The sequence below is a fragment of the Xenopus laevis genome, chromosome 9_10S (assembly GCF_017654675.1).
Source record: "Xenopus laevis strain J_2021 chromosome 9_10S, Xenopus_laevis_v10.1, whole genome shotgun sequence".
NCBI classification, from domain to species: Eukaryota; Metazoa; Chordata; class Amphibia; order Anura; family Pipidae; genus Xenopus; species Xenopus laevis.
In genome coordinates this window covers 103,514,906-103,540,465 of record NC_054388.1, presented here as the reverse complement: position 1 = coordinate 103,540,465, position 25,560 = coordinate 103,514,906, and the positions used below count along the sequence as shown (strand labels likewise).

General features: G+C 41.7%; 1 protein-coding gene across 3 annotated transcripts in view; it reads right to left on the bottom strand.

Annotated features, from left to right (window-relative positions):
- The window catches only part of epn2.S (epsin2 S homeolog), a 40,275-nt gene that overhangs the window by 3,066 nt on the left and 11,649 nt on the right, over positions 1 to 25,560 (bottom strand). Inside the window, exons 2-8 of one of the 3 annotated variants that reach the window (XM_041578138.1) lie at positions 20,230 to 21,064; positions 8,282 to 8,394; positions 6,541 to 6,633; positions 4,972 to 5,143; positions 4,571 to 4,747; positions 2,941 to 3,033; positions 562 to 777 (exon numbers count right to left, since the gene is read on the bottom strand). In XM_041578138.1, the coding sequence (XP_041434072.1) occupies positions 562 to 777; positions 2,941 to 3,033; positions 4,571 to 4,747; positions 4,972 to 5,143; positions 6,541 to 6,633; positions 8,282 to 8,394; positions 20,230 to 20,827 (1,462 nt within the window). In that variant the 5' untranslated portion in view covers positions 20,828 to 21,064. The remainder of the gene's footprint in view (positions 1 to 561; positions 778 to 2,940; positions 3,034 to 4,570; positions 4,748 to 4,971; positions 5,144 to 6,540; positions 6,634 to 8,281; positions 8,395 to 20,229; positions 21,065 to 25,560) is intronic. The other 2 variants (XM_041578140.1, XM_041578139.1) reach the window with 2 other exon arrangements.

Sequence of the window (25,560 nt, the reverse complement as noted above, 5' to 3'; positions counted from 1 at the left end):
CAGATGGGGTGTTAAAGCTCAGCAGGAGTACAGGTAAGGGACCTGTTATCCAGAATGCTTGGGACCTGGGGTCTTCTAGATAACGGATCTTTCCATAATTTGGATCTTCATACCTTAAGCCTATTAGAAAATCCTTTAAACATTAAATAAACCCAATAGGCTGGTTTTGATTCCAATAAGGATTAATTATATCTTAGTTGGGATCAAGTACAAGCTACTGTTTTATTATTACAGAAAAAAAGGGAAATTGTTTTTCAAAATTTGGATTATTTGGATAAAATGGAGTCTATGGAAAACTGCCATTCTGTAATTTGGAGCTTTCTGGATAACGGGTTTCCGGATAATGGATCCCATACCTGTCCTGGGTTCTAACACCCCTCTGAATTGTTTATCCTATACGATTTCTCCCAACTCAATATCTCAAAAGCCTATCTATTAAGCAGGACAATGTGAGGGTATTGTGGATCTTTGATACGATAAGCTAACGTTTCTTTCCATAAAGAGTTCTTTGTTTGCTGCTTGAGCCCAGCGAATAAAGTGCATGAGAAGAGGCGTCCGTACCTGATGCCAAGAACGGGTTTAGGATAGGGGCTGGGGGGGGAGGCATGGAGACAAGCGTGTCCAGGTTCACTAAGGCTGCGTTGGATCCCAGGAAGGTCTCCGGCGTTTTCCGAAACGATGTCTGTTTGCTGCTAGTCACACTGGCCGGCTTGGAATCGAAGGGGTCAGGGCTGGTGGTGTTGCTGCGCAGGGAAGGTAATGTGGAGATGGAATCTGCTGTTTGAATAAGGGTCAGACATCAGAATATTGACAGGAAGAAGCATAAGAAGAAGAGTCAGTACAGGAATTCCAAATATCCTGCCTATAGATAAGGTGGAGTAAAACTGTGACCCACTCCCCAGTTCTAAGCCATGGTGGGACCTACTATTTCTATGTACTATGTATAATGTGCTCTGTTTAGCATTAATAATGTTTATAAGCCTTCAGTTCCTCCCTCCAACTGTTGCCGAACACCCAGTAAGTCCCTAAAACCTTAGGAAAAGTCAGATCAGGTATAACTGGGTCCAAGTTGTACCCCTTCCCCTGCATAACCCCATTGCCATTGGTCTGAATGTTAAATGCCCAACACTGCTTCCACCCCCCCCCCTCCCCATGCACACTCTGTGGGAAACACCCCTGCTGCAATTGCTTCTTTCTGGTCACCTGCAATAACTGCCTGTAGGAGGAGGGAATAGGAAGGAGGAGAGGGATAGAGGAGCAAACTGAGCATGCTCAAGCCCTAGCCCTGGAGTTTTAAGCTGAAAACAGGAAGTCTGATACAGAAGCCCATGAGTACACAATAGAAGGAAAGAAATGCTGTGTTTCTTTTGACAGAGGACTCAGCATTACTTTGAGAGTTTACTGGTTTATTTATATAGATAAAAGCTTACTTCATTTTAGCCTTTCCTTCTTTTGAAAGGAGGCAGCAGGAAGTGGAGCAGATGGGTGGGACTAGTAGGGATTTTGCAGAAATTTACAATAAAGTGATCAGAAACACAACTTTTTAAAGAACATTCCTTTTTAATGCACTGGTACATTCTTGTTTTTTGTATAATATCTTTCCTTTAAGTCTCTTCCCATTAAAGGAGAACCAAACCTTTGCAAATAAAAACCCCTACCACCCTACCCTACATAAACCTCCTCCCCCCAGCCTAAGTGTTACCCCGGGCAAATGCCCCTAATCTTTTACTTACCCCTCGCTGCAGTTTCAGGCATCAGAGTTCACGGGTGCCATCTTCATCTCTTCGGTAATCTTCGGGAATAACAGCGCATGCGCAGTTGGAGCAATCTTTTGTTTCACGAACAACTGAGCATGCGCCAAAACTCACAGAAATTGCTGAAGCGGAGGAAGAAGACCTGAAGATTACCGAAGAGAAGATAGCGCCTGTGAACTCTGATGCCCTGAATCTGCAATGAGGGGTAAATAGATTGAGGCATTTACCAAAGCTACCACCTAGGCTGGAGGGGAACAGGGAGGGGGTCTATGTAGGGTAGGGGTCTTTATTAGCAAGGGTTTAGTTCTCCATTAAGGCCTGGATTTGAATAACTGTGCCTTAGTAAAACATGCCTTGGTTTAGACCTTAGCAGTGTTTGTGGGCTTTTTACAACCCCATGTGTGACACCCATATCCCTCTCTAAAGGCCTTTCCTGCTGAATTTCTAAAGGTGCAGCTGGGGCTAAGAATCCAATGCTGGGGCTGGAATGCCAGATGTTTCACAGAGGCTGACCTGACCCCTCAGGCACCTGGGACCAATCAAAATCCAGCACTTGTCTTTTAAGCAGAACAAATCCGGAATCTTCACAACATGCACATTGTTAGAGGAATGTGAGCAAATGCCCGAGGAACACGCAGGCTGCAATGTGCTCTGCTTTTACACACAAGCTGCTCAAATCATTTCTAGCTGCTCTGTAATATATAGAAAACATCACTTTGTTTCATCTGAAAGGGGATCTATCATGTGCGGGGGTTTTTACCATGTATTATAATGTACCAAAATCAGCTCCAGTGCTCCCTTCAAGCACACTTTGCCCATACAAGTCCCTTTTTACACTGTGCACCATGCCCCAGAAGCAGTTTCAATACACTGTGAGCCTAAGGTTGGGAAATGATTTGTAAAACATTAATATGTAATGGTTTTCTTAAATTTGCCCCCTTATCTAAAATAAGCTAGCTACTTTAGCGTTGATACACTGGATCCAGTAAGAGCTGAACGGGTGCACTTATACCTTTAAGAAATAATGTACATGGCCAGTAAAAGGATCACTAATGCTATGAAGCACTGGCCTGGGGCAAAGTCTGCCCATACTCCTACAGGGATCTGACCTGGATCTATATCCAACAATATCCTGCCTGCTACAACTCACAGGTCTCTTAATGAAAGACCCGCCATTTAACCTCACCTGACACTTTAGAAGAGGTTCGAAGGCTGTCGAATTCCGAGAGGTCATCTTTCGTGGTGCCATTTAAATTACTGAACGGGTCAAATGCCAAGCCTGTATATGGAAGAACCCAAAATAAATATCCCTCTAGCAGCTAGTAGGGCAGACTTTCTACCAAGTGTTTTCCAAACACAGTACTCAGGTCAAACTAAAGGGCCAAAAAGGAGGTGGGCTCAGAATGGCAGTTGCAGTTAGGAAAAGTTAGAGATGGTGCCTATAGTAACAGTGGGATAATAGTCTCTGGGAAGGGAGTGTGACTGTGGGATAGCAGGTATAGTAGGGAGAGATGGTGCCTATAGTAACAGTGGATAATAGTCTCTGGGAAGGGAGTGTGACTGTGGGATAGCAGGTATAGTAGGGAGAGATGGTGCCTATAGTAACAGTGGGATAATAGTCTCTGGGAAGGGAGTGTGACTGTGGGATAGCAGGTATAGTAGGGAGAGATGGTGCCTATAGTAACAGTGGGATAATAGTCTCTGGGAAGGGAGTGTGACTGTGGGATAGCAGGTATAGTAGGGAGAGATGGTGTCTATAGTAACAGTGGGATAATAGTCTCTGGGAAGGGAGTGTGACTGTGGGATAGCAGGTATAGTAGGGAGAGATGGTGCCTATAGTAACAGTGGATAATAGTCTCTGGGAAGGGAGTATGACTGTGGGATAGCAGGTATAGTAGGGAGAGATGGTGCCTATAGTAACAGTGGGATAATAGTCTCTGGGAAGGGAGTGTGACTGTGGGATAGCAGGTATAGTAGGGAGAGATGGTGCCTATAGTAACAGTGGGATAATAGTCTCTAGGAAGGGAGTGTGATTGTGGGATAGCAGGTATAGTAGGGAGAGATGGTGCCTATAGTAACAGTGGGATAATAGTCTCTGGGAAGGGAGTGTGACTGTGGGATAGCAGGTATAGTAGGGAGAGATGGTGTCTATAGTAACAGTGGATAATAGTCTCTGGGAAGGGAGTGTGACTGTGGGATAGCAGGTTTAGTAGAGAGAGATGGTGTCTATAGTAACAGTGGGATAATAGTCTCTGGGAAGGGAGTGTGACTGTGGGATAGCAGGTATAGTAGGGAGAGATGGTGTCTATAGTAACAGTGGATAATAGTCTCTGGGAAGGGAGTGTGACTGTGGGATAGCAGGTATAGTAGAGAGAGATGGTGTCTATAGTAACAGTGGGATAATAGTCTCTGGGAAGGGAGTGTGACTGTGGGATAGCAGGTATAGTAGGGAGAGATGGTGCCTATAGTAACAGTGGATAATAGTCTCTGGGAAGGGAGTGTGACTGTGGGATAGCAGGTATAGTAGGGAGAGATGGTGCCTATAGTAACAGTGGGATAATAGTCTCTGGGAAGGGAGTGTGACTGTGGGATAGCAGGTATAGTAGGGAGAGATGGTGTCTATAGTAACAGTGGGATAATAGTGTCTGGGAAGGGAGTGTGACTGTGGGATAGCAGGTATAGTAGGGAGAGATGGTGCCTATAGTAACAGTGGATAATAGTCTCTGGGAAGGGAGTGTAACCGTGGGATAGCAGGTATAGTAGGGAGAGATAATGCTGTGGAATGTATAACAACTCAGTAGTTACAGTCTCCTTACCTGTGATTGACACACTTGTTTTAACTGCTGGTTTGGCCCCCCAGGGGTCCGTTGCAGAATTCACTATTTGAGACGCCTTTGGTGTAGTCCAGGGGTCTGAGTTCTTTGAAAGTGACTGTGTTGAAGAACCCGATTTCCCACCCCAGGGATCTTGGGGAGCCGCTGGTTTAGTACCTACTGGACAAACAGGAGTGAAGACACAGTGAAACACACAGTTACTACAATATAAAACGATATCACTGACCATCACTGACATACAACGTATGCCCCCCTGCACCTTCCTAACTCTGCTAGCCTATCTCTCATCCGAGTTAGCCTTGACTTTCTGAAGTCATAATTGGAAAATAGAAGCATTTCACAATTTTCCAATACATGATGCTCTCCTCTCCCGGTTTTCTTACCGCTGCCAAAGGATTGCCACGGATCTGAGGACGATGGTGAAACAGCAGCCACATTCCAGGAGTCAGACTGACTTTTTGTTGCCACTGCTGCTGCCCAGGTGTCCGGTTTTCGAGGTGCAGGAGCCCCCGGGGGCAGAGCATCTAATAGGTCCAACATGGTGGATTGCTGCTTCTTTAGAGAAGAAACACACAAAGAACATGTGTTACTGGTGCTGTTATAATGATTTATAACTCACATTTATAACTCTTATAAGTCACTGTATTAGAGGCTAGTGACTCACTGAAGGCCGACCAGAATACTAGATATTAGTGGCTCAGTGTACTACAACCAGGAGACTAGATATTAGTAACTCCAGGCCAACCAGGAGACTAGATATTAGTAACACCAGGCCAACCAGAATACTAGATATTAGTGGCTCAGTGTACTACAACCAGGAGACTAGATATTAGTAACTCCAGGCCAACCCGGATACTAGATATTCGTAACTCCAGGTCAACCAGGATACTAGATATTAGTGGCTCAGTGTGGAACAACCCGGATATTACATATTAGTTGCTTAGTGTAGGATATGAGGATACTACATATAAGTAGATCAGAGTAGGCTGACCAGGACACTACATATAAGTAGGTCAGAGTAGGCCGACCAGAATATTAGATATTAGTGGCTCAGTTAACAACAACCAGGAGACTAGATATTAGTAACTCCAGGACAACCAGGATACTAGATATTAGTGGCTCGGTGTGGAACCACCTGGATACTACATATTAGTTGCTTAGTGTAGGATATGAGGATACTACATATAAGTAGCTCAGAGTAGGCTGACCAGGATACTAGATATTAGTGGCTCAGTGTAGGCCAACCAGGATACTAGACATAAGTCTCAGTGTAGCCCTACCAGAATAGTAGATATTAGTGGCTCAGTGTGGAATGACCCGTATAATACATATTAGTTGCTTAGCGTAGGATATGAGGATACTACATATTAGTAGCTCACAGAGTAGGCTGACCAGGATATTAGATATTAGTGGCTTAGTGTAGAACAACCAGGATACTAAATATTAGCGGCTCACTGTAGGATGATCATGATATAAATACTACTATTAGTGGATATGTTTATGCTGAACAGGATAATAGAATTCAGTATAGCTTGAATAATAAATATTAGTGGCTCAACCAGGATACTAGACATAAGAGTCTCAGTGTAGGCCGACCAGGATACTAGATATTAGTGTCTCGGTGTAGGCCAACCAGTATAATAGACATTAGAGGCTCAGCGTAGGCAACCAGGATACTAAATATTAGTGGCTCAGTGTGGAACGACCCGGATACTACATATTAGTTGCTTAGCGTAGGATATGAGGATACTACATATTAGTGGCTTAGTGTAGTCTGAATATTACTGGCCAACAAGAATGCTAGTAACTGAAAGCTCATTTAATGATGTTGGCTAGTAAATGCTTTGTTTAGGTCCACTATCAAGTAAGGCATTAAACGTTCTTTGCAAACCGACCAGAATGATGGACATTTAACAGTGAAATCCTAACAGACAGGCCTATTAAATACTTACTCCCTTTTTTCTGGGTACTTTAATGGTATCTTTCCGACTCTCCTCCAGGGCCATTTGTAACCGTAAGTCATCTCCTCTCCTGACACGTTCGTCCTGCATGACAAACAGAAGGCTCTTAGAGTGAAATGGGCAGTAGAAGGCACCTGCTGTTCTGTCCATTTGGCACCAGGAGCTTAAGTTACTGATGAAGGAGGCATCTGCGGATGCTTCTCTTCTCAGCTCTATCGCTGCCAGGAACAGGCCTCTGCTGTTTTGCCTGTCTGGCCCCAGAGGCTTAAGTTACTGATGCAGGAGTCGTCTGTTGACGCTTATCTGCTCAGCTCTATTGCTGATCATAAGTTCATAACATTAGCAACCTAAAACCACTAATGTTATTAAAACTATATAAAAGAAGCAATGTTAATTGCAAAAGTTCACAAAAGAGCAATATTACTTGAAATTATGAGGGGAGTGGTTATCTCTTTTAAAGGATAAGCAAATCTTTAAAATAAGTAAATGTAAAACTGATGAGGGTGCTATTCTAAGCACTATTGTAATTTACATTCATTATTTATTTATTGTTAATTCCAAGATATTAAGGGATACATGTACTGTACATGTACTAATATGAATGAAATTTGTTCCAACTGCACCACCTGCTGGTCAGTTTCTGACCAGTCTGACCATTAAGTAGTCAAGGAAGTTGTCAGGAGAAAGAAAGAGGCTGCTCTGATGTTCTTCTGCTTAGGAAAGATTTGAGAGGGGTTTATAATGTTATTCCTAAGCAGAAGAACATCGGAGCAGCCTCTTTCTTTCTCCTGACAACTTCCTTGACTACTTGGTGGTCAGACTGGTTGAAAACTGACCAGCAGGTGGCGCTGTTGGAACAAAATTAATTCATATTAACAGTACATGTATCCCTTAAATGAATCAGTTAATAGTGCTGCTCCAGCAGAATTCTGCACTGAAATCCATTTCTCAAAAGAGCAAACAGATTTTTTTATATTCAATTTTGAAATCTGACATGGGGCTAGACATATTGTCAATTTCCCAGCTGCACCAAGTCATGTGACTTGTGCTCTGATAAACTTCGATCACTCTTTACTGCTGTACTGCAAGTTGGAGTGATATCACCCCCTCCCTTTTCCCCCCCCAGCAGCCTAACAACAGAACAATGGGAAGGTAACCAGATAGCAGCTTCCTAACACAAGATAACAGCTGCCTGGTAGATCTAGAACAACACTCAATAGTAAAAACCCATGTCCCACTGAGACACATTCAGTCACATTGAGAAGGAAAAACAGCAGCCTGCCAGAAAGCATTTCTCTCCTAAAGTGCAGGCACAAGTCACATGACTAGGGGCAGCTGGGAAATTGACAAAATGTCTAGCCCCATGTCAGATTTCAAAATTTAATATAAAAAAAATCTGTTTGCTCTTTTGAGAAATGGATTTCAGTGCAGAATTATGCTGGAGTAGCACTATTAACTGATGCGTTTTGAAAAAAACATGTTTTCATGACAGGATCCCTTTAATATTTTGGAATAATAAATAAATAAATAAATAATGAATGTAAATTACAAAGGTGCTTAGAAAAGCACCCTCATCAATTTTACATTCACTTATTTTAAAGGTTTACTTATCCTTTAATGCAGACTAGGCAAACATTTAGGTCTCAGCTATGTTAATGTCTACTACAGCAGTAAGAGTTAAGGCCACACCTCCTGGGTGTTTAATGGGGCGCTGCTTCCACACTCCACTCACCTGCTCGGCTACCTCTCTGCTCATGGCAAGTGCCAGCTGCAGCTGTAACTCTTCCTCTCCACTGGTCTGAGGCCGGGCCTGTTCCAGCTCCGCTGAGACCGCTGGTGAGGTTGCTGCAGAAAGACAAACACCGATTATTCCAGGACCCATTCATTCTTGTACAGGGATGATGTTTCATCAAGGGATGTTAGAGAGCAGCAAGCACTTTAAAGTGCTGATAGCACTTTAAGGTCAGAAACTATAATCAGTTCTATAGGCTTTAATTTCCTATAGGTACACATGTATCCAAAAAATCACACATATATATATATATATAGTGAATAAAGTACCCCCTCTTGTAAAATATAGGGAACTCCGAGGTAACTTCTAATATCCTCATATTTTACAACTGGGGGTACTTTATTTATTATAATACACAAAATTCAATGAGTCATGTGACAGAAATGACATCAGAACTCACCGTTTATAACTGATGACATCACAACTCACCATTTATAAGGATATAATTTACAGGATATTCATGGGTTTTGTGTATTATATATATATATATATATATATATATATATATATATATATATATATATATATATATATATATATATATATATATGGGTCTTTCTGATTGGTAGGCATTTCACTGTCCCTACTGTACCCAACTGATTTCAGCAATGTACAAGCCCAGATTGAACTGCCCCGATAAACAAGAAGCCCCAGCACATTAGAAGATTGTCGGGACGTCCTCATATGAGCCCAAAAGTGTTAATCAACAGAGGGATCGTTTCACTGCAGACGCTCGGGTGTTGCTAATGAAATTCACTGATAGTTTGGGAACATCTGCTGTATAAGGGGAATGATAAAATATATTGCGATAAACGATATATAATGTCACTCCAATGACATCATTAACCAACAATTATATCAGATTCATTTATAAACACGTATTTTATAGGTTATTCAGGGATCTCGTATATGGTGCCGTGGATAACTGTGACCCTATGAGAAACTTTTATAACTTCCAAACTGCTCTAAACCTCCGGATGACACTTTTATTGTATTAAGGCTTATAATGAGCTGGAACGTGGCATGTTATGGCAATGGCACAAGGGCTGCTCCATGGGGGGGGGACAAAACATTAGATATTCGCTCCTCCACTTACTTGAATGGTTAGCATTCTAGCATTTTCTCCTGTGCCCTAAAACACTCTAGCCAGCCAAGACACCAATGGCTCGTACCGTTTATCATGTTTTTAATGAAAAAGCACTTTTAAAGGGATGGTTTACCTTTAAGTTAACTTTTAGTATCTTATAGAACGGCTAATTCTAAGCAACTTTTCAACTGGCCTTCATTTTCCTTTTTTTAGAGTTTCTGAATTATTTGCCTTCTTCTGACTCTTTCCAGTTTTCAAATGGGGGTCACTGACCCCATATAAAAAAACGAATGATCTGTAAGGCTACACATTTATTGTTATTGCTACTTTTTAACACCAGGCTTTCTATTTACTCCCTCTCCTATTCATATTCCAATCTCTTAGTCAAATCAAAGCATGATTGCTAGGGTAATGTGGACCCTGAAATTGCAAACTGGAGAGCAGCTGATAAAAAATAGGGATGCACCCAATCCACTATTTTGGATTCGACTGAACCCCCGAATCCTTTGCGAAAGATTTGGCCGAATACCGAACCAAATCCAAATCCTAATTTGCATATCCAAATTAGGGGTGTGAAGGGGAAATCATTTTTTACTTCCTTGTTTTATGACAAAAAGTCACATGATTACCCTCCCCGACCCCTAATTTGCATATGCAAATTAGGATTCGGTTCGGCCGGGCAGAATGATTTGGCCAAATCCTGCTGAAAAAGGCAGAATCCCGAACCTAATCCTGGATTCGGTGCATCCCTAATAAAAAAGCTAAATAACTCAAAAACCACAAATAATAAAAAATGAAAACAAATGCAATTTTTCTCTGAATATCAGTCTCTGCATCATACTTAATTTAAGTTAATTTAAACGTAAACCACCCCTTTGATATAGCATTTGCAACAGTCTGTGGGCTCTGCCCTTCTTATTATTTGCACCTAACATTTCATGCCATTAAAGACCAGATACAGATCCGTAGGACACTGGGCCACAAAAGTGGTGATGTTCCAAAATTGGAGGATGTGGATCTGGTATTTGCCCTGCTTCCCTCTTGTCTGGCAAAGAGCTTGAGAAATTCCAAAAATAGGAGGGTGTACTCCAGACAGGAAATAGGGAGAGTGTTGTGGGATGCTGGAGAGTTTATTAGCGCTCATTCCCGAAATTCCTGCGAGTCAAAATATTCACTGTTGGGCTGGAGTGGAAAAAGCCATGGAAGTTATTCCTATAGCTTGTCTACAGCTCCTACTTGGCTTGTTTTATTGTACGGACAGCCAGCACTCTATTTTGGCCTGGTCAGGTCCTGGGCTCGTGACCACCCATTACCTCACTAATCAATGTGTTAGCATTAGCAGTACAGTACAGCTCTGCCGAGTATCTTTTTTTTTTTTTTTAAAGGTTTGGGTTTTTATTTTTCTATATAGGAACCCATGGACGTCCCCCCTAAAACTGCCACCCTTGACATAGGCCGAAAAATTCTGGAGGCAGCGATAGTGAATGGGAGCAGGACGGCGAGAGGCTGGGTGATGATATAAAATGGGCAGGTTAGTAATGTGAACAGAGTGGATCAGGTCAAATCACAGGATTGGGGGCAAAACAGCAAGTAATTACAAATTTACTGACAAGTACATTTGTAATAATAGCCAGCATTTTACTGTCTAGGCAGTGAAATAACGGACCGGTAGTAACCCTGCCTGCTACTCACCAGTGTTAGCTTGAATAAAACAATAACAGAGGCCCTATTAGTGGTCCTAATAGATGGTGCTTCTCCTACTGAGTTCTGCACATAAACTGGCAGTTGCACTGGGTACCAGAAAGGAATGGGGGGCTTCAGATAGATTAACACCTCTACAGGCTTCTGGAGAGACCCCCTTCTCCCATGGTAGGTATGCCAGGACTCCATACCTCCCAAATGTCCCGTTTTTCGTGGGACAGTCCTGATTTTGACAGCTCAGCCCGCAGTCCCGGGTTTGTTACTGAAATGTCCTGACTTTCTCTTTGATCTCCTGCACTGAACAGCCAGAAAAAGTTTCTAAAACTTAATTGCATTTTGGCAGAGAGCCCATAATAGATACTTCGATACTTTTGTAACAATTTAAGATAAGCAAATAAGCAATTGTAACAATTTAAGATAAGCAGATCTCTTGGGGAAACTGTGACTTGCAGCTTAAAACTTAGGAAAACTGTAGTAACACATAAACCCCCAGAAATGTGTTCAAACTTTCTCATAACCTGACAAATTTAGTAAAATGGACACGGTAATTAGGCCGGTATTCTTTTCCAGAAAAGGTGGCAACCTTACATGGAACCTGTGTTGCAGTTATTGGCTCAAACAAGAGCACTATGGCAGAATGCACATATTTTGGAGTGTGTACAATGAATTCCTGGCAGTTTCCTTATTGGGATGAGTAGAGCTGACCGGCTTTCCCCAGCACCAACCAGCACAGATTAAATGACTTCCAAATTCAGCGTGTGACACAGGCAGGATTCCCTAAACTCCATCTGTCTCTCTACCTGCAGCTCAGTAGGGATATCTCCTGGCCTTGTCAATGCACTGTACCTAATTAATCATCTCACTGAATAAGCCATCAGAGGAACGAGGCCCCCTCGAGCGTAATTAAAACGCAATTATTTCATAGTGCAATCACTTTTGGATAATACTAAACTACAAAACATGATCTTTAAAAAATTCTTATTATTGGGAAATTGTTTTCCGTACACGTAGGGGCACATTTACTTAGCTCGAGTAAAGGATTCGAAGTAAAAAAAACTTCGAATTTCGAAGTTTTTTTTTTGGGTACTTCGATCATCGAATAGGCTACTTCGACCTTCGACTTCGAATCCAACGATTCGAACTAAAAATCGTTTGGCTATTCGACCATTCGATAGTCGAAGTACTGTCTCTTTAAAAAAAACTTTGACTACCTACTTCGGCACTTTAAACCTACCGAGCATCAATGTTAGCCTATAGGGACCTTCCACATAAGCTTTCTAAGCTTTTTTTAATCGAAGGAAAATCCTTCGATCGATGGATTAAAATCCTTCGAATTGTTGGATCGAATGATTTTTCCTTCGATCGTTCAAACGAAGTATTTGCGGTAAATCCTTCGACTTCGATATTCGAAGTTGAAGGATTTTACTTCGATGGTCGAATATCGAGGGTTAATTAACCCTCGATATTCGACCCTTATTAAATGTGCCCTGTAGAGTCAGCCCAAAGGCTAAGCAAAGGGGGCATGCCAATACACTGCCAACTTGTACAGCACTGCCCCACTGATTGCAGCTTAACTAATATATGTGTAACTAATACAAATATGGGAAAGTTCCTCAGCAGGTTGGGCCCCAAAGCTTTAAGTTTCCAACTGTGCATGGGCATTTTAAATTTATTTTGCAAGAGCTTCCAAGAAGAGTCTGGGAAAGAAAAATATTTTGATGTGATGTAATGTTCTGACTTAATTTTCTGCCATTGTCTTACTGGCATGTCTGGGGATTATGCAATGCTCATTACTTGTTTTCTGCAGTTATCTTACGGGCATGTTTAATGCAACGCTTATTATCCAATGTCTTCAGTGATCTTATTGTATGTTTGTGGTTAATGTAGTGTTCATTATCTATTTTCTGTAGTAATTTTATTGGCATGTCTGGGTTTTATTCAATGCTCTGAATCCATCTTCTTTAGTGCTCTTACTGGAATATTTGGGATATGGGCAATGATCTGAATTAAATTTCTGCTGTGTTTCTAAAGGTATTTTCTAAAGGGTTAATGCAAAACTCATTATCCATTTTCTGATGTGATCTTACTGGCATGTCTGGAGTTAATGCAATGCTCATTATCCGATGTCTGCAGTGATCTTATTGTATGTCTGGGGTTAATGCAGAGCTCATTATCTATTTTTTGTATTGGTATTACTGGCATGTCTAGGGTTAATGCAGTGCTCTGAATACATTTTCTTCAATGCTCTTACTGGAATGTCTGGGGTGTGGGCGAGGCAATAATCCGAATTCATTTTCTACATTTTTTTTTTTTTACTGCCATGTTTGGGGTTAATGCTGTGAACATTATCCAATTTAAGCAGTGTGGCATAATGCAACGTACTTAATGGAATGTCTGAAATTAATCCAATCTCAGACATTCAATGCCCTGAATTCATTTTCTGCAGTGAATTTACCGGCATGTCTGGGTCAATATGGAAGAGTCATGGAAAAGTATATGTGGCTTAAAGAAACAGTAACATTGAAAAAAATTAAAGTATTTTAAAGTAATGAAAATATAAGGTACGGTTGCCCCGCATAGGTAAAACTGGTTTGTTTGCTTCAAAAATCAATATACTATAGTTTATATAAACAAGCTGCTGTGTAGCCATGGGGGCAGCCATTCAAGCACAGGATACACAGTAGATAACAGATAAGTACTGCTATAGTTTATATGAACAAGCTGCTGTGTAGCCATGGGGGCAGCCATTCAAGCACAGGATACACAGTAGATAACAGATAAGTACTACTATAGTTTATATAAATAAGCTGCTGTGTAGCCATGGGGGCAGCCATTCAAGCACAGGATACACAGTAGATAACAGATAAGTACTACTATAGTTTATATAAACAAGCTGCTGTGTAGCCATGGGGCAGCCATTCAAGCACAGGATACACAGTAGATACCAGATAAGTATTACTATAGTTTATATAAACAAGCTGCTGTGTAGCCATGGGGGCAGCCATTCAAGCACAGGATACACAGTAGATAACAGATAAGTACTACTATAGTTTATATAAACAAGCTACTGTATAGCCATGGAGGCAGATATTCACTGAAAAGGGAAAAAAGGCACAGTCAGATAACAGATAAGCAGAGCGAATCCCATTGTATTTTAAAGTAGTTTTCTGGTATCTACTGTGTAGCCTGTGCATTTCCTCATTTTTCCACCTTGAATGGCTGTCCCCATGGCTACACAGCAGCTTGTTTACATAAACTATAGTAGTACTTATCTGTTATCTACCGTGTATCCTGTGCCTGAATGGCTGCCCCCATGGCTACACAGCAGCTTGTTTCTATAAACTATAGTAGTACTTATCTGTTATCTACTGTGTATCCTGTGCTTGAATGGCTGCCCCCATGGCTACACAGCAGCTTGTTTATATAAACTATAGTAGTACTTATCTGTTATCTACTGTGTATCCTGTGCTTGAATGGCTGCCCCCATGGCTACACAGCAGCTTGTTTATATAAACTATAGTAGTACTTATCTGTTATCTACTGTGTATCCTGTGCTTGAATGGCTGCCCCCATGGCTACACAGCAGCTTGTTTATATAAACTATAGTAGTACTTATCTGTTATCTACTGTGTATCCTGTGCTTGAATGGCTGCCCCCATGGCTACACAGCAGCTTGTTTATATAAACTATAGTAGTACTTATCTGTTATCTACTGTGTATCCTGTGCTTGAATGGCTGCCCCCATGGCTACACAGCAGCTTGTTTATATAAACTATAGTAGTACTTATCTGTTATCTACTGTGTATCCTGTGCTTGAATGGCTGCCCCCATGGCTACACAGTAGCTTGTTTATATCAACTATAGTAGAGTTTCTGAATCAAACTCACCAGTGGAGAGCAACTGTACATTATATTTTCATTACTTTAAAACACTTTCATATTTTGGTTTTGCTATTCCTTTAAAACATTTTCAGTGCCTCTCTACAGGGCTACCAGCAATACATTTGGGGGCCCCACAACTGACATTCACCTCAGGCCCCATACACTGTTAAGTCAGCCCTGTGTTAATATAATTTATTACAGCCTTGCACCCTGCACTGTGCTCCTTTTAAAAAGCAAAGCAAACTAGCAATTTGATTGGGCTACACAGGTGAAGCCGCCGCCACTCCTATTTCAATCACACGCTGGCATCTCCCTGATGTAACTGGAAAGTTCTACTGTGCACTCAAGGGTGGGCCCTGGTGACGACCCCGCCAAACAAGTCAATCTTTATGTCTATGACTAACTTTATAGACCCTAGTCTTCCATAGTTGGCTTCCAGTTCTACAGCAGGGGGGGTGGGGATGCGTTTACTCTCTCACACTCTAGGAAATACACTTGCTTTACTATTCCTCACAGGTGCTATAATTCCTCACTAACAAGTGTTACATCCGTCCCCTCTTCCCTGTGGAATGCAGAGTTCCGCAAAATGTGACGTTCTCTGAGTATTCTGACATCAAGCAGTCTGTATGATCCTCACACCGAGTGAAAGACAAACTGTTCCAGTGTAACTCTCACTGACGTGTGGAGAATGATTCCCACAAGTTGCTGTTTTTTTTTTATTAATTCAGTTTTGCTCCTTCCCAGCTGCTGGGTAAGTACAGCCAAGTACTGTCTGCAAAATGGCCGCCACCAGCTGCCTGAAAATTCACAGATATCACATTGTTTTTAGTCTCTGTATAAACATAAGCTTAAAGTTGTGAGGTAAAAATGTTCTACATGTTTTAGTCAGATCCATAAAACTCACAAAAAACAAGTGTTTGTAATTGCACTGCAATTTGGTGACAACATTAGACAAAAAATGTCCAGGAATGAAATACTCCACAGGAACAGAAACAACCGCCTAACTTTCCTCACAGCCTGTACCCAGAGGTACCACAAAACCATGCCGGCATCCTTCTATACTAAGAACAGTTCTGCAGGACCAGACCCACAATTTTGTTTTTATATCATAAAATCTGTCAGCTAAGCCAGGATTGCCACCTTTCCTTATGCACCTTACTCAGAGCTGCGGTGGCATCAAAAGGGCGTATCAGTTATGTCACTAAGTAGAGAATGGGTAGATTAAAGGAGAACTAAACCCTAAAAATTAATACGGCTAAAAATGCCATATTTTATATACTGAATTTATTGCACCAACATAAAGTTCCAACTTCTCAATAGCAGCAATGATCCAGGACTTCAAACTTGTCACAGGGGGTCACCATCTTGGAAAGTGTCTGTGACACTCACATGCTCAGTGGGCTCTGATTGGCTGTTGAGAAGCTAAGCTTAGGGCTCGTCACTAATTATCCAGCAGAAAATGAGCTTCCCTGGCTGTAATATAAGCTGATGCTACAGGTTTGCTGATTATTAAATTCTGATGCTAATTGCACTGGTTTCTGTGCTGCCATGTAGTAATTATCTGTATTAATTACTAATCAGTCTTATAGTGTGACATTTCTATTCTATGTGTACTCTATATTGTGAGTGGCTCCCTAAGCTCAGTAAGTGACAGTAGCACAGAGCATGTGCAGTGAATCAGCAGAAAAGAAGATGGGGAGCTACTGGGGCATCTTTGGAGGCACAGATGTTTACCGTGCAGTGTGTGGCGGAAAATGTTTTGAACATGCCCATTGTGTGACCACACCCCCTAATTATCATGTTCATTTTACAAAATGTGGCAGGTGATGAAAGTTTGAAAGTATTTCTGTGGTTTTTATGTGTTATTACAGTTTTACTAACAAAGGTGAATTGCCATTTAAGATGCAAGTCACAGTTTCCCCAAGAGACTTGCTTATCTTAAATTGCTTATTTTAAATTGTTACAATTGCTTCTTTGCTATCTTAAATTGTTACAAAAGTTTGTAAGTGCACCTGGCACAAATTCTGGGCTCTCTGCCAAAAGCCAGTTAAGTTAGAAACGTTGTATCTTTTTCTGGCTGTTTAGTGCAGATGCAGGTCAAAGACATTTCAGTAACAAACCGGGGCTGAGTGTCAAAATCGGGACTGTCCTGCAAAAAACTGGACACTTTACTGGCCCTTTAAGGGCCGTGGCTGACAGGAAGATATGCCTCCTTGCTAAAAATGCACAACTGAAGGCGACAAATCTCCAGAAAATGGTTCTTCATCAATAATAAATGAAATCGCCAATGGTAACACCAACAAATTGCTTCATTCTTTCAAAGTCGTCTCTGGAGGCAATTTCGGGCAACTTTGCGATGTGCAGGTTTTACCACAGGCGATTTCAGTTTTTGCAGATGGAGAAGCATTTTTGGGAGCAGTCGTGCATTTTTATCAAGTCAGCCATGGCCCTTATAATAACCACACAACACCAGTTTTAATCCCAATTAATTTTTCTTCAGTGCATGGAAGATAGAAGGAATGCGCCAAATCCAGGATCCAGCCAAACATCGGCCAAATCAGAAGCCATGTAAATAACCGTTAGCAGTAAGAAAACTGAGCTTACTGTTAATATTTGGAGCTTTTGTTAGGAGAGAGTAAAGGTGGCCTTACAGGCAGATTAAAGCTGCCAATATCGGTCGTTATCTTATCTGCCAGTGTATGGGGGATTACGACGTCTCTCTTTGATTGATATCTGGCAAAAAAACGGGTTTGATTTTTCTGGGGATCGAGGATCGTCTGCGCCAATTCTCTTTGTTCCAATCTGATCGTTCTGCCCTAGGACAAAAAGTTTGAATCAACCCTATATCGCCCTGTCGTCGCTGGGTATTTTGGGGGAAAGTCACCAAACGAGGTTGCTAAACGAGCGGATCTTATTGTGTATGGCCACCCATAGGCAAGCAATAAAAATCCCCAGGCCCCAGTGCAGGGGCGTAACTATAGAGGAAGCAGACCCTGCGGCTGCAGGGGGGTCCAGGAGGTATAGGGGCCCCACGAGGCCCTAATTCATATACAATTTCAATAAATATTGGAGAAACAAGTCAACCTCTAAACATTTTGGGGGCCTGAAAAATAATTTGCTGTGGGGCCCAGTAATATCTAGTTACGCCACTGCCCCAGTGCCCCCAGCACACCAGCCCACACCTTCATTTTAATGTGTCACACGCATTCCTGAATGTGACCTTCAATCCATGACAAAACCGTGTGGAAGTTTTGGTAATGTATCTGTGACACTGTGGTTTCTCAAGATGATACATATATTCTAAGGGAATGGCACACTGGTCATTTCGATGGTCATTTTAAAATAAAAGGAACACCAGTCTTTATATTATTTTATAGTTCCACAGGAACACAAGTTTCAGTGAGTCATATAACTAGCGATGCACCAAATTCTGGATTTCGTTGATCCCAAGACTTTTTCGTGAGGATTTGATCAAATCCAAGTGCTTGACTGGACCAATCTTAAAATCATGCGACTACCGAAATTGCATATATATTTTCCCCCAAGGATGTTGTCAATTTGCCTTTGCATATTGGGATTTGCTATTCTCCCCAATCCTTTGTGGAAGATTTGGTATTCGTCCAAATCCAAAAAAAGTGGATTTGTTGCATGTCTACATGTGACATCACTAAACACAAGTTCTAACTGATGACATCAGCAAGCAACACCGATAAACATATATTTAATAGTTTATTGGTAGCTTTTGTGCCTTATAAAAAATAAGGTGGCCTCTTGGAACTGAAGTTTCCCTTCAGTGTTTGTGCTAACAAGTGGTAGACTGTCAGCTCTGCAGGAGAAGAGGGTACCATAGCACAAAAGCATAACGTCATAAAATCTGAAAGCCTTTAGGCTGGTTGCGACACGTTTTATTTATGCTCCCAGACAATGACCTCATTGGATAACATTATTGCTTTAGTGTAATCTGGAATTCGGGCATGTAGTACTGTAAATATGGAAGTAGTCGGACAGGTGAAGCAGGAGTAAGAGTAATTTTACATATATGCTAAAGATCAGGCGCTTGTTTCCCCATCCGGGTGTCATTACAAAAGCAGCAGGCTTAGTTGTCCCTGAGAAAGACATGTAATGATACAATCAGCTGTTTATCCAAAATTCCATTTCCAGACTCCACATCATCTGCCATAAAGAAAGTCTCTGTTTATTGTAAGGCTGCGTGGGAGCGGCGGGGGAAGGATGTACCCATCATGCATCTCATAACCTAAACAGCCCTAGGGATAAGTTACCCAGCGACAAAGAAAACTACGAGCTCTTTAATAGCACTTAATATTTACTATTATCTCAACCATAAACTACAAAAACTGCAAAGGTTTTTTTTTCGGTCCCTGGGTAACCTGTCCAATGGGATACAATGTTTTGTGGTTTATATTGTGACATAAGCATGCAAGTTTGCCATGCACGACACAATACAGCGGTGACGGTACCTGTAAGGACACTGCACATGACTGAACAGCAGAACAAGACAACAAATACAAAGGGAATTATTTTACACCAGAAATGTTTGTGGTTAATGGTGCAACTAAATACAGAACCTGAAATGAAAATGCCTTGTGCATTCACCGCATTCTTCACAGTAGCTGGCCACCAAGGGTTTAAGGTGGCCATACAAAGGCCGATAAAAACTACCGACTTGGTCCTTCTGGATAAAGTCGGCAGATTACTGGCCTGTGTATGGGACCATAATACCAGCCTGCCTGACCGATATCTGTCCCAAATATCTCATTCAAGTCAAATCAAGTCTATCACGTTCATCCAGTAAGTGTGTAGGCCCCTCCATACAATCATTGGATCAGCCCGATTTGGCCTAGCATGTAGGTGGCCAAATCAGGCCCAGATCCACTTGTTGGCAAGGTGGCAGATATTGCAGATATTACCCAATAAGCCACAGCCCTATGGTAGGGATTTGAGCTATCCCATTGATTACATCACTGCGGGATTTTGAGTTCGCAAAAGCATTAATTAGCAGACTAATTCCAAAAATATCCAGGACAGCAAATAAGCTTTCCAAATCTTATCATAACTGACCTTCAAGTTGGGCTTTTTTCGGGAGTATCTAAAAGATTAAATAGGCATTCTACACAAATCTTGCCCCAATAATCCTTCAGGTTTCATGCCCAACCAACACCAATATTTCACTAGAATATATAGCCTTTGATAATACTCACAGCCATGGTAGGAAGCAGGTGATCCCCCAGACTTCCCATAATCCTGTTCGGAGTAGCTTGTGGATAGGTTGGGTTGGCTTGATCCTCGACCAAAAGAGATCTGGTTGTTGCTGCTAACGCCCGTAGCTACCTGAGCCATCCTCTCTTTGGTTTTGAGGGCCTGCGCCCTCTCTCCTTTTAACCTCTCATCATCTTTCAACAGGCACACCAACTGCTTGGACTTTTCCCGTACATTAATCCCCTGATCCTTTCCATCCCGATCGATATACTGGAAGTCTTTGAGAGTCTGTATGGCGAAGATGTTCTCTTTACACTGGTGGGACACTCTCTCTGAGCCGGTCTTGATGAGGTAATCCAAGAGAGTGAGAGCTTTGTAAACATGTCTCCAGTTCTTTCCATGGTCATTGAGTCTCTTCCATATCATGCTCATTATTTCTGAAAATGCCACCACATTGTAAGTCAGATCTGCAACCTCCGTCATGAGGGAGCTGGAAGGACCCCATGGGTCATTGGAGGTGGCTTCCCGGACTTTAATCTCCGCCTCAGAATAATTATTAACAATGTTTTTCATTTGCCTCCGTATGGATGAGGTCGTCATTTTTTTTATAAAAAAAAGATTAAAAACTACAAATCCTCTGTTTTACACCAATAAAAAAAAAATAAAAATAATCCGATATCATCCAGGACCGGTATGTCCACACATTAAAACAGAGCGAGGAAAATCCTTTGTACAATCCAATTGGGTTTTCTATGCGTGAGAATAAGCAAAGACTCCTTGGGATATTTCTGGGTAAAAGCATCTCTTCAAGGCAGGTGCATTATGGGTTTGCATAAACTAAAAGGGAAAAAGATGCACGTCAATCGGATATATATCGGTCAGGTAAACAGAACAAAATAAATGAAAAAAAAAAAAAAATTTCAAAACAAAATGGTAGATAGGGACAACAAGGACAAACTTGGTCCAATGGAGACCAGTGAGATATTTGGTTTCATTAATCTAACTGCACTAGACCTGTAAGATCCAACGGATTGTTGGCTATTAGGGTTTACTAGCACCGGCGATTTTTCATTTTAGCCAGAGCAGAGTAAGGGAAGGAGTTCGGGGAGATTGGTCGCCGCAAAGTCGAGGCGATTAGTCGCCAGGCGACTAAATTTTCCCGAATCGCCCAGTGTGCCCTTAACCTTATACAATTATAAGATTATAGGAAGTTCTGAAGAACACTGCACTTCTCCAGAGGCATGGAAAAGGATTATTAGGGGTGCATTATTGTATCACCACCTACAAAGGTCCTATAGTAATCTGCCACTGCTTGAAGGGGTTGAGGGATATAGTTAAAAAGAGGGAAAGGAATTAAGAAACTGGTAGTAACAGGGGACAGACGGGTTTTGGGTCAAAAAGTCTGGTGTCCTGCTACACCCCTAAACTTCTGAGCCATATAGTGTATGCATTTACAAAAAACAAGACCCATGAATACTCAGTTAGTTATATATGGAATAATGTCCCCCTATTGGAAAATATAAGGATATTAGGAGTCACAAAAAAGATTTATCACCATATACAAGTGAAATTTGCAGGTCAGACGGGGTGGGACGGTGCATATTGGCTCCTTGGGTTTCATTTGCATGAGCTAGATAGCAGCCGCCACTGAAGTATTTTTAGTCCTGAGAAAATGGTGCAACACAAGCAGATGACAGATGTGGTGCGGGAAAACAAGGAAAGGGCAGGGTGATCACAGAAAAGTGTACAGCTAATAACTAGACCAGCACCAGCCTCACGTTTATGACAATTTAAAGCAAGAAGTCACGGGTTAGGTAAACATTTTTAATTATCCAATCTAAACCATTAGAGGAGAATTAAAACTGAACAAAGAATTACCTTAGACAGGCTACAGCTTGTGTTTTGGGTTTCTGTGTCAACCCGCAAACACCACAGCCCTTTAGCAGGGAAGATCTGTGCCTCCAAAGGTTCCCCATTATCTCCCCATCTTCTTTTCTGCTGATTCCCAGCACATGCTCTTGGCTGTTGCCACTTATCTGAGTTTAAAAAGATACTGTCACGGGAAATCAGTTAACAGTGCTGCTCCAGCAGAATTCTGCACTGAAATCTTTTTCTCAAGACATATTGTGAGTTTCCCAGCTGCCCCCAGTCATGTGACTTGTGCTCTGATAAATTTCAGTCACTCTTTAAGGTGGCCATACACGCAAAGATCCGCTTGTTTGGCGACATCGCCAAACGAGCCGATCTTTCCTCGATATGCCACTAACGGGCATGGGTATATCGGAGGTAATCTGAACGTTTGGCCAAAGGCCAAAAGATCGGATTACGATGAGAGCGCAGTGGGCTCTGCCCTGATCGGTCGGGACAAAATCAAACCTGTCGGATCGGCCAGCTTTACTTCTGTACTGCAAGTTGGAGTGATATCACCCCCTCCTTCCCCCAAAAACCTAACAACAGAACAATGGGAAGGTAATCAGATAACAGCTCCCTAACACAAGATAACAGCTGCCTGGTAGATCTAAAGCTGGCCATAGATGCAAAGATCAGATCATACGAATCGAGGATTCGTACCATTTTCGGAACGTGTGTGGAGAGTCCTGACATTTTTCGTCCGGCGGAGATCGGTCGTTTGGTCGATCAGACAGGTTAAAAGATTTCTGTCGGCTGCGGGTAATATTTCTGCATGTATTGCCGATCGTATGATTTTCAGTGGGAGACTGTCACTAGCTTTGGTCGGACATAACTTTCGTACGATTGCTGTCAGTGGTAGAACATCGGCTGATCTGTTCTTTTACTACTTTACTTGATCTCAATGGTTAATGGCAGGTCGGGAGATGGGGAAATCGTACGATGATTCGTACGATCGGATCTTTGCGTCTATGGCCAGCTTAAGAACAGCACTCAATAGTAAAATCCAGGTCTCACTATGACACGTTCAGTTACATTGTGTAGGAGAAACAACAGCCTGCCAGAAAGCAGTTCCATCCTAAAGTGCTGGCCCTTTCTGAAAGCACATGACCAGGCAAAATGACCTGAGATGGCTGCCTTCACGCTAATATTACAAATTTCAAAAAAAAATACACTTGCTGGTTCAGGAATGTGAAATTGTATATTGTAGAGTGAATTATTTTCAGTGTAAAAAGTGTCATTTAAAAATAAAAACTAAAAAAAAAAAAAAAATCATGACAGTTTTCCTTTAAGTACTGATTCTCAATAGACAGTATTTATACAGCAAAAAAATGATAATAGGAAATAACTAATGGACTCAGAGTCAAATTACACGGCAACATAGAAACATGTAATGGATTAATAATCAACCTTAGAGTCTATGACACTACCAGGGCAATTTCTGATGACCCCCTAAGTTTAGCAACCTAACAGCAACACTGAGCATGTGCAGTGCCACTGACACACAAAAGGTTCCTAACAAGATCCAAGATGGGGAGCTGCTGGGGACACCTTTGAAGGCCTGGATCATTATTCTTGCTGAACCTCTGGGCTGGTACAGTAAGTTCAGTACAGGTATGAGATCCTTTATCGGAAAGCTCATTATCCAGAATGCTCCAAATTACAGGAAGGCCTTCTCCCATAGCCTACATTTTAGTATAATAATTTGATTTTTAAAAATGATTTCCTTGTTCTTTGAAATAATAAAACAGTACTTTGTACATGATCCCAACGAATTAATCCTTATTTCGGGTGTTCGGCCGAAAGCAAAATAGTGGATTCGGTGCATCCCTATTTGAAATTGCACTTTGTTTACTGCATTTCAGTAAGTATAGGCGCCAAATTGTGTAATTTTCTGGGGACAATGTAATAGCTCAAAGCCTGTGATTGGTTCACTAAATGTGGTACAAAAACTGAGGCCACATTCAAATAAAAAGGACTGTAACAAAGAGTTCATTCTAGTGTTTAAGTGTTTTGGATTGCCAAAGCTCACGTTAATGCCCAGTTTGTTGGCGTCACCTGGTATTTGTTCAACATTTCTCATCAGCACCAGGTTTTTCGTAATTTCAGGCTTCATCAATAAAGAGTAGCGTCATTCGCCGTGAGGTCCTGTAAGGTAAACGTCACATACGAAAGCTTCCTGATGAAATAATTAGAGACAATCGCCCCGCTGTGTGATAAATGGGCCTGAATGACTGTCTCAAGGACCCAGGCTGATGCAACTTCCCCTTGAGAATCAAGCAACAGTGGAAGCAAGATAAAGACACTTCTAAGAGCCTACAAAGCCAATAGAAATGGTTTGGGTTCACTTCCAGACTGGGTATAACTAGGTGTGGCATGATTAAATTAAAGGGCCATAGCTCACCAAAGGGCCTGCCAAAAATCAGGCAGGTTTGAAAATCCCATCGGACAAGAAGTGCACCGGCACATTAATGTGGTCCTCGGCTAACGAGTCTCCGTAGACCCAAGGAGATGATCTGATCATTGGCCCCTAGATCAGCCCAATTTGGCCCAGCATGTGGGTGGCAAAAAACAGATCCACTCAGGCCAACTTATAGCTAAAAATTCCTACACCATTGGTCAACCATTAACATTGAGCACCAGCAGAACAAGGGTAAAATGTAACCAAAGTCAATCCATTGGAAGCCTAATATAGAATTCCATATTAAAACCTTTACTGTGTACAGGATACATATTAACATGTCAAGTGTCAGTGATGAGCAGAAAGGGTCATCTAAACAATGAGGTTTAACAAGGAGACAATGCCCCGGGTTAATGCCTTTGTGTTGCCTTTGATTCATTCTTTAGCTGCTGATTGTCCCAACTGCTCTGCACAATAATAGCACCTTTATTCTACTACAGTAATGCTGCCCTGTATGTGAATCCCTCCCATACACTAGGCCATGTCATCTCATTTATTTTCCTAGACAAGCAGGATGATTATGTGATAAGGTCCGACACAGGAATCAAACCTGGATTTAAACTGAAACAAGCCTCGCCCACTGCTGCCTTATCCATGCCCTTGATTGGTCAAACATCTAACTGAAGGTGGCCATGGATGTTAAGTTTTTCGAATTTCTTTTTGTTATCGTAAGACCAAGCTTATCTTGAAAGATTGTTTAAATGTATGATTTGTCATCAACTAAAAAGACCATTTCAAGGGATATCATCTAGCAGAAGCCAGGGAAGCTGGTTGGCCCTGATCGATTTCCTGACCAATGTCGGACGAAAAAACGTTAAGATGCACGATCGTTCGATGCTCACTAACATCTCAATAATTTGACGGATTTCTCAGATCGGTCGTTAGGGAGAGAAAAATCTTAACGTCTATGGTGAGCATTACTGGAAAGGCATGGACTTTTTTTCAACCCCTGCAAAATGGGTGC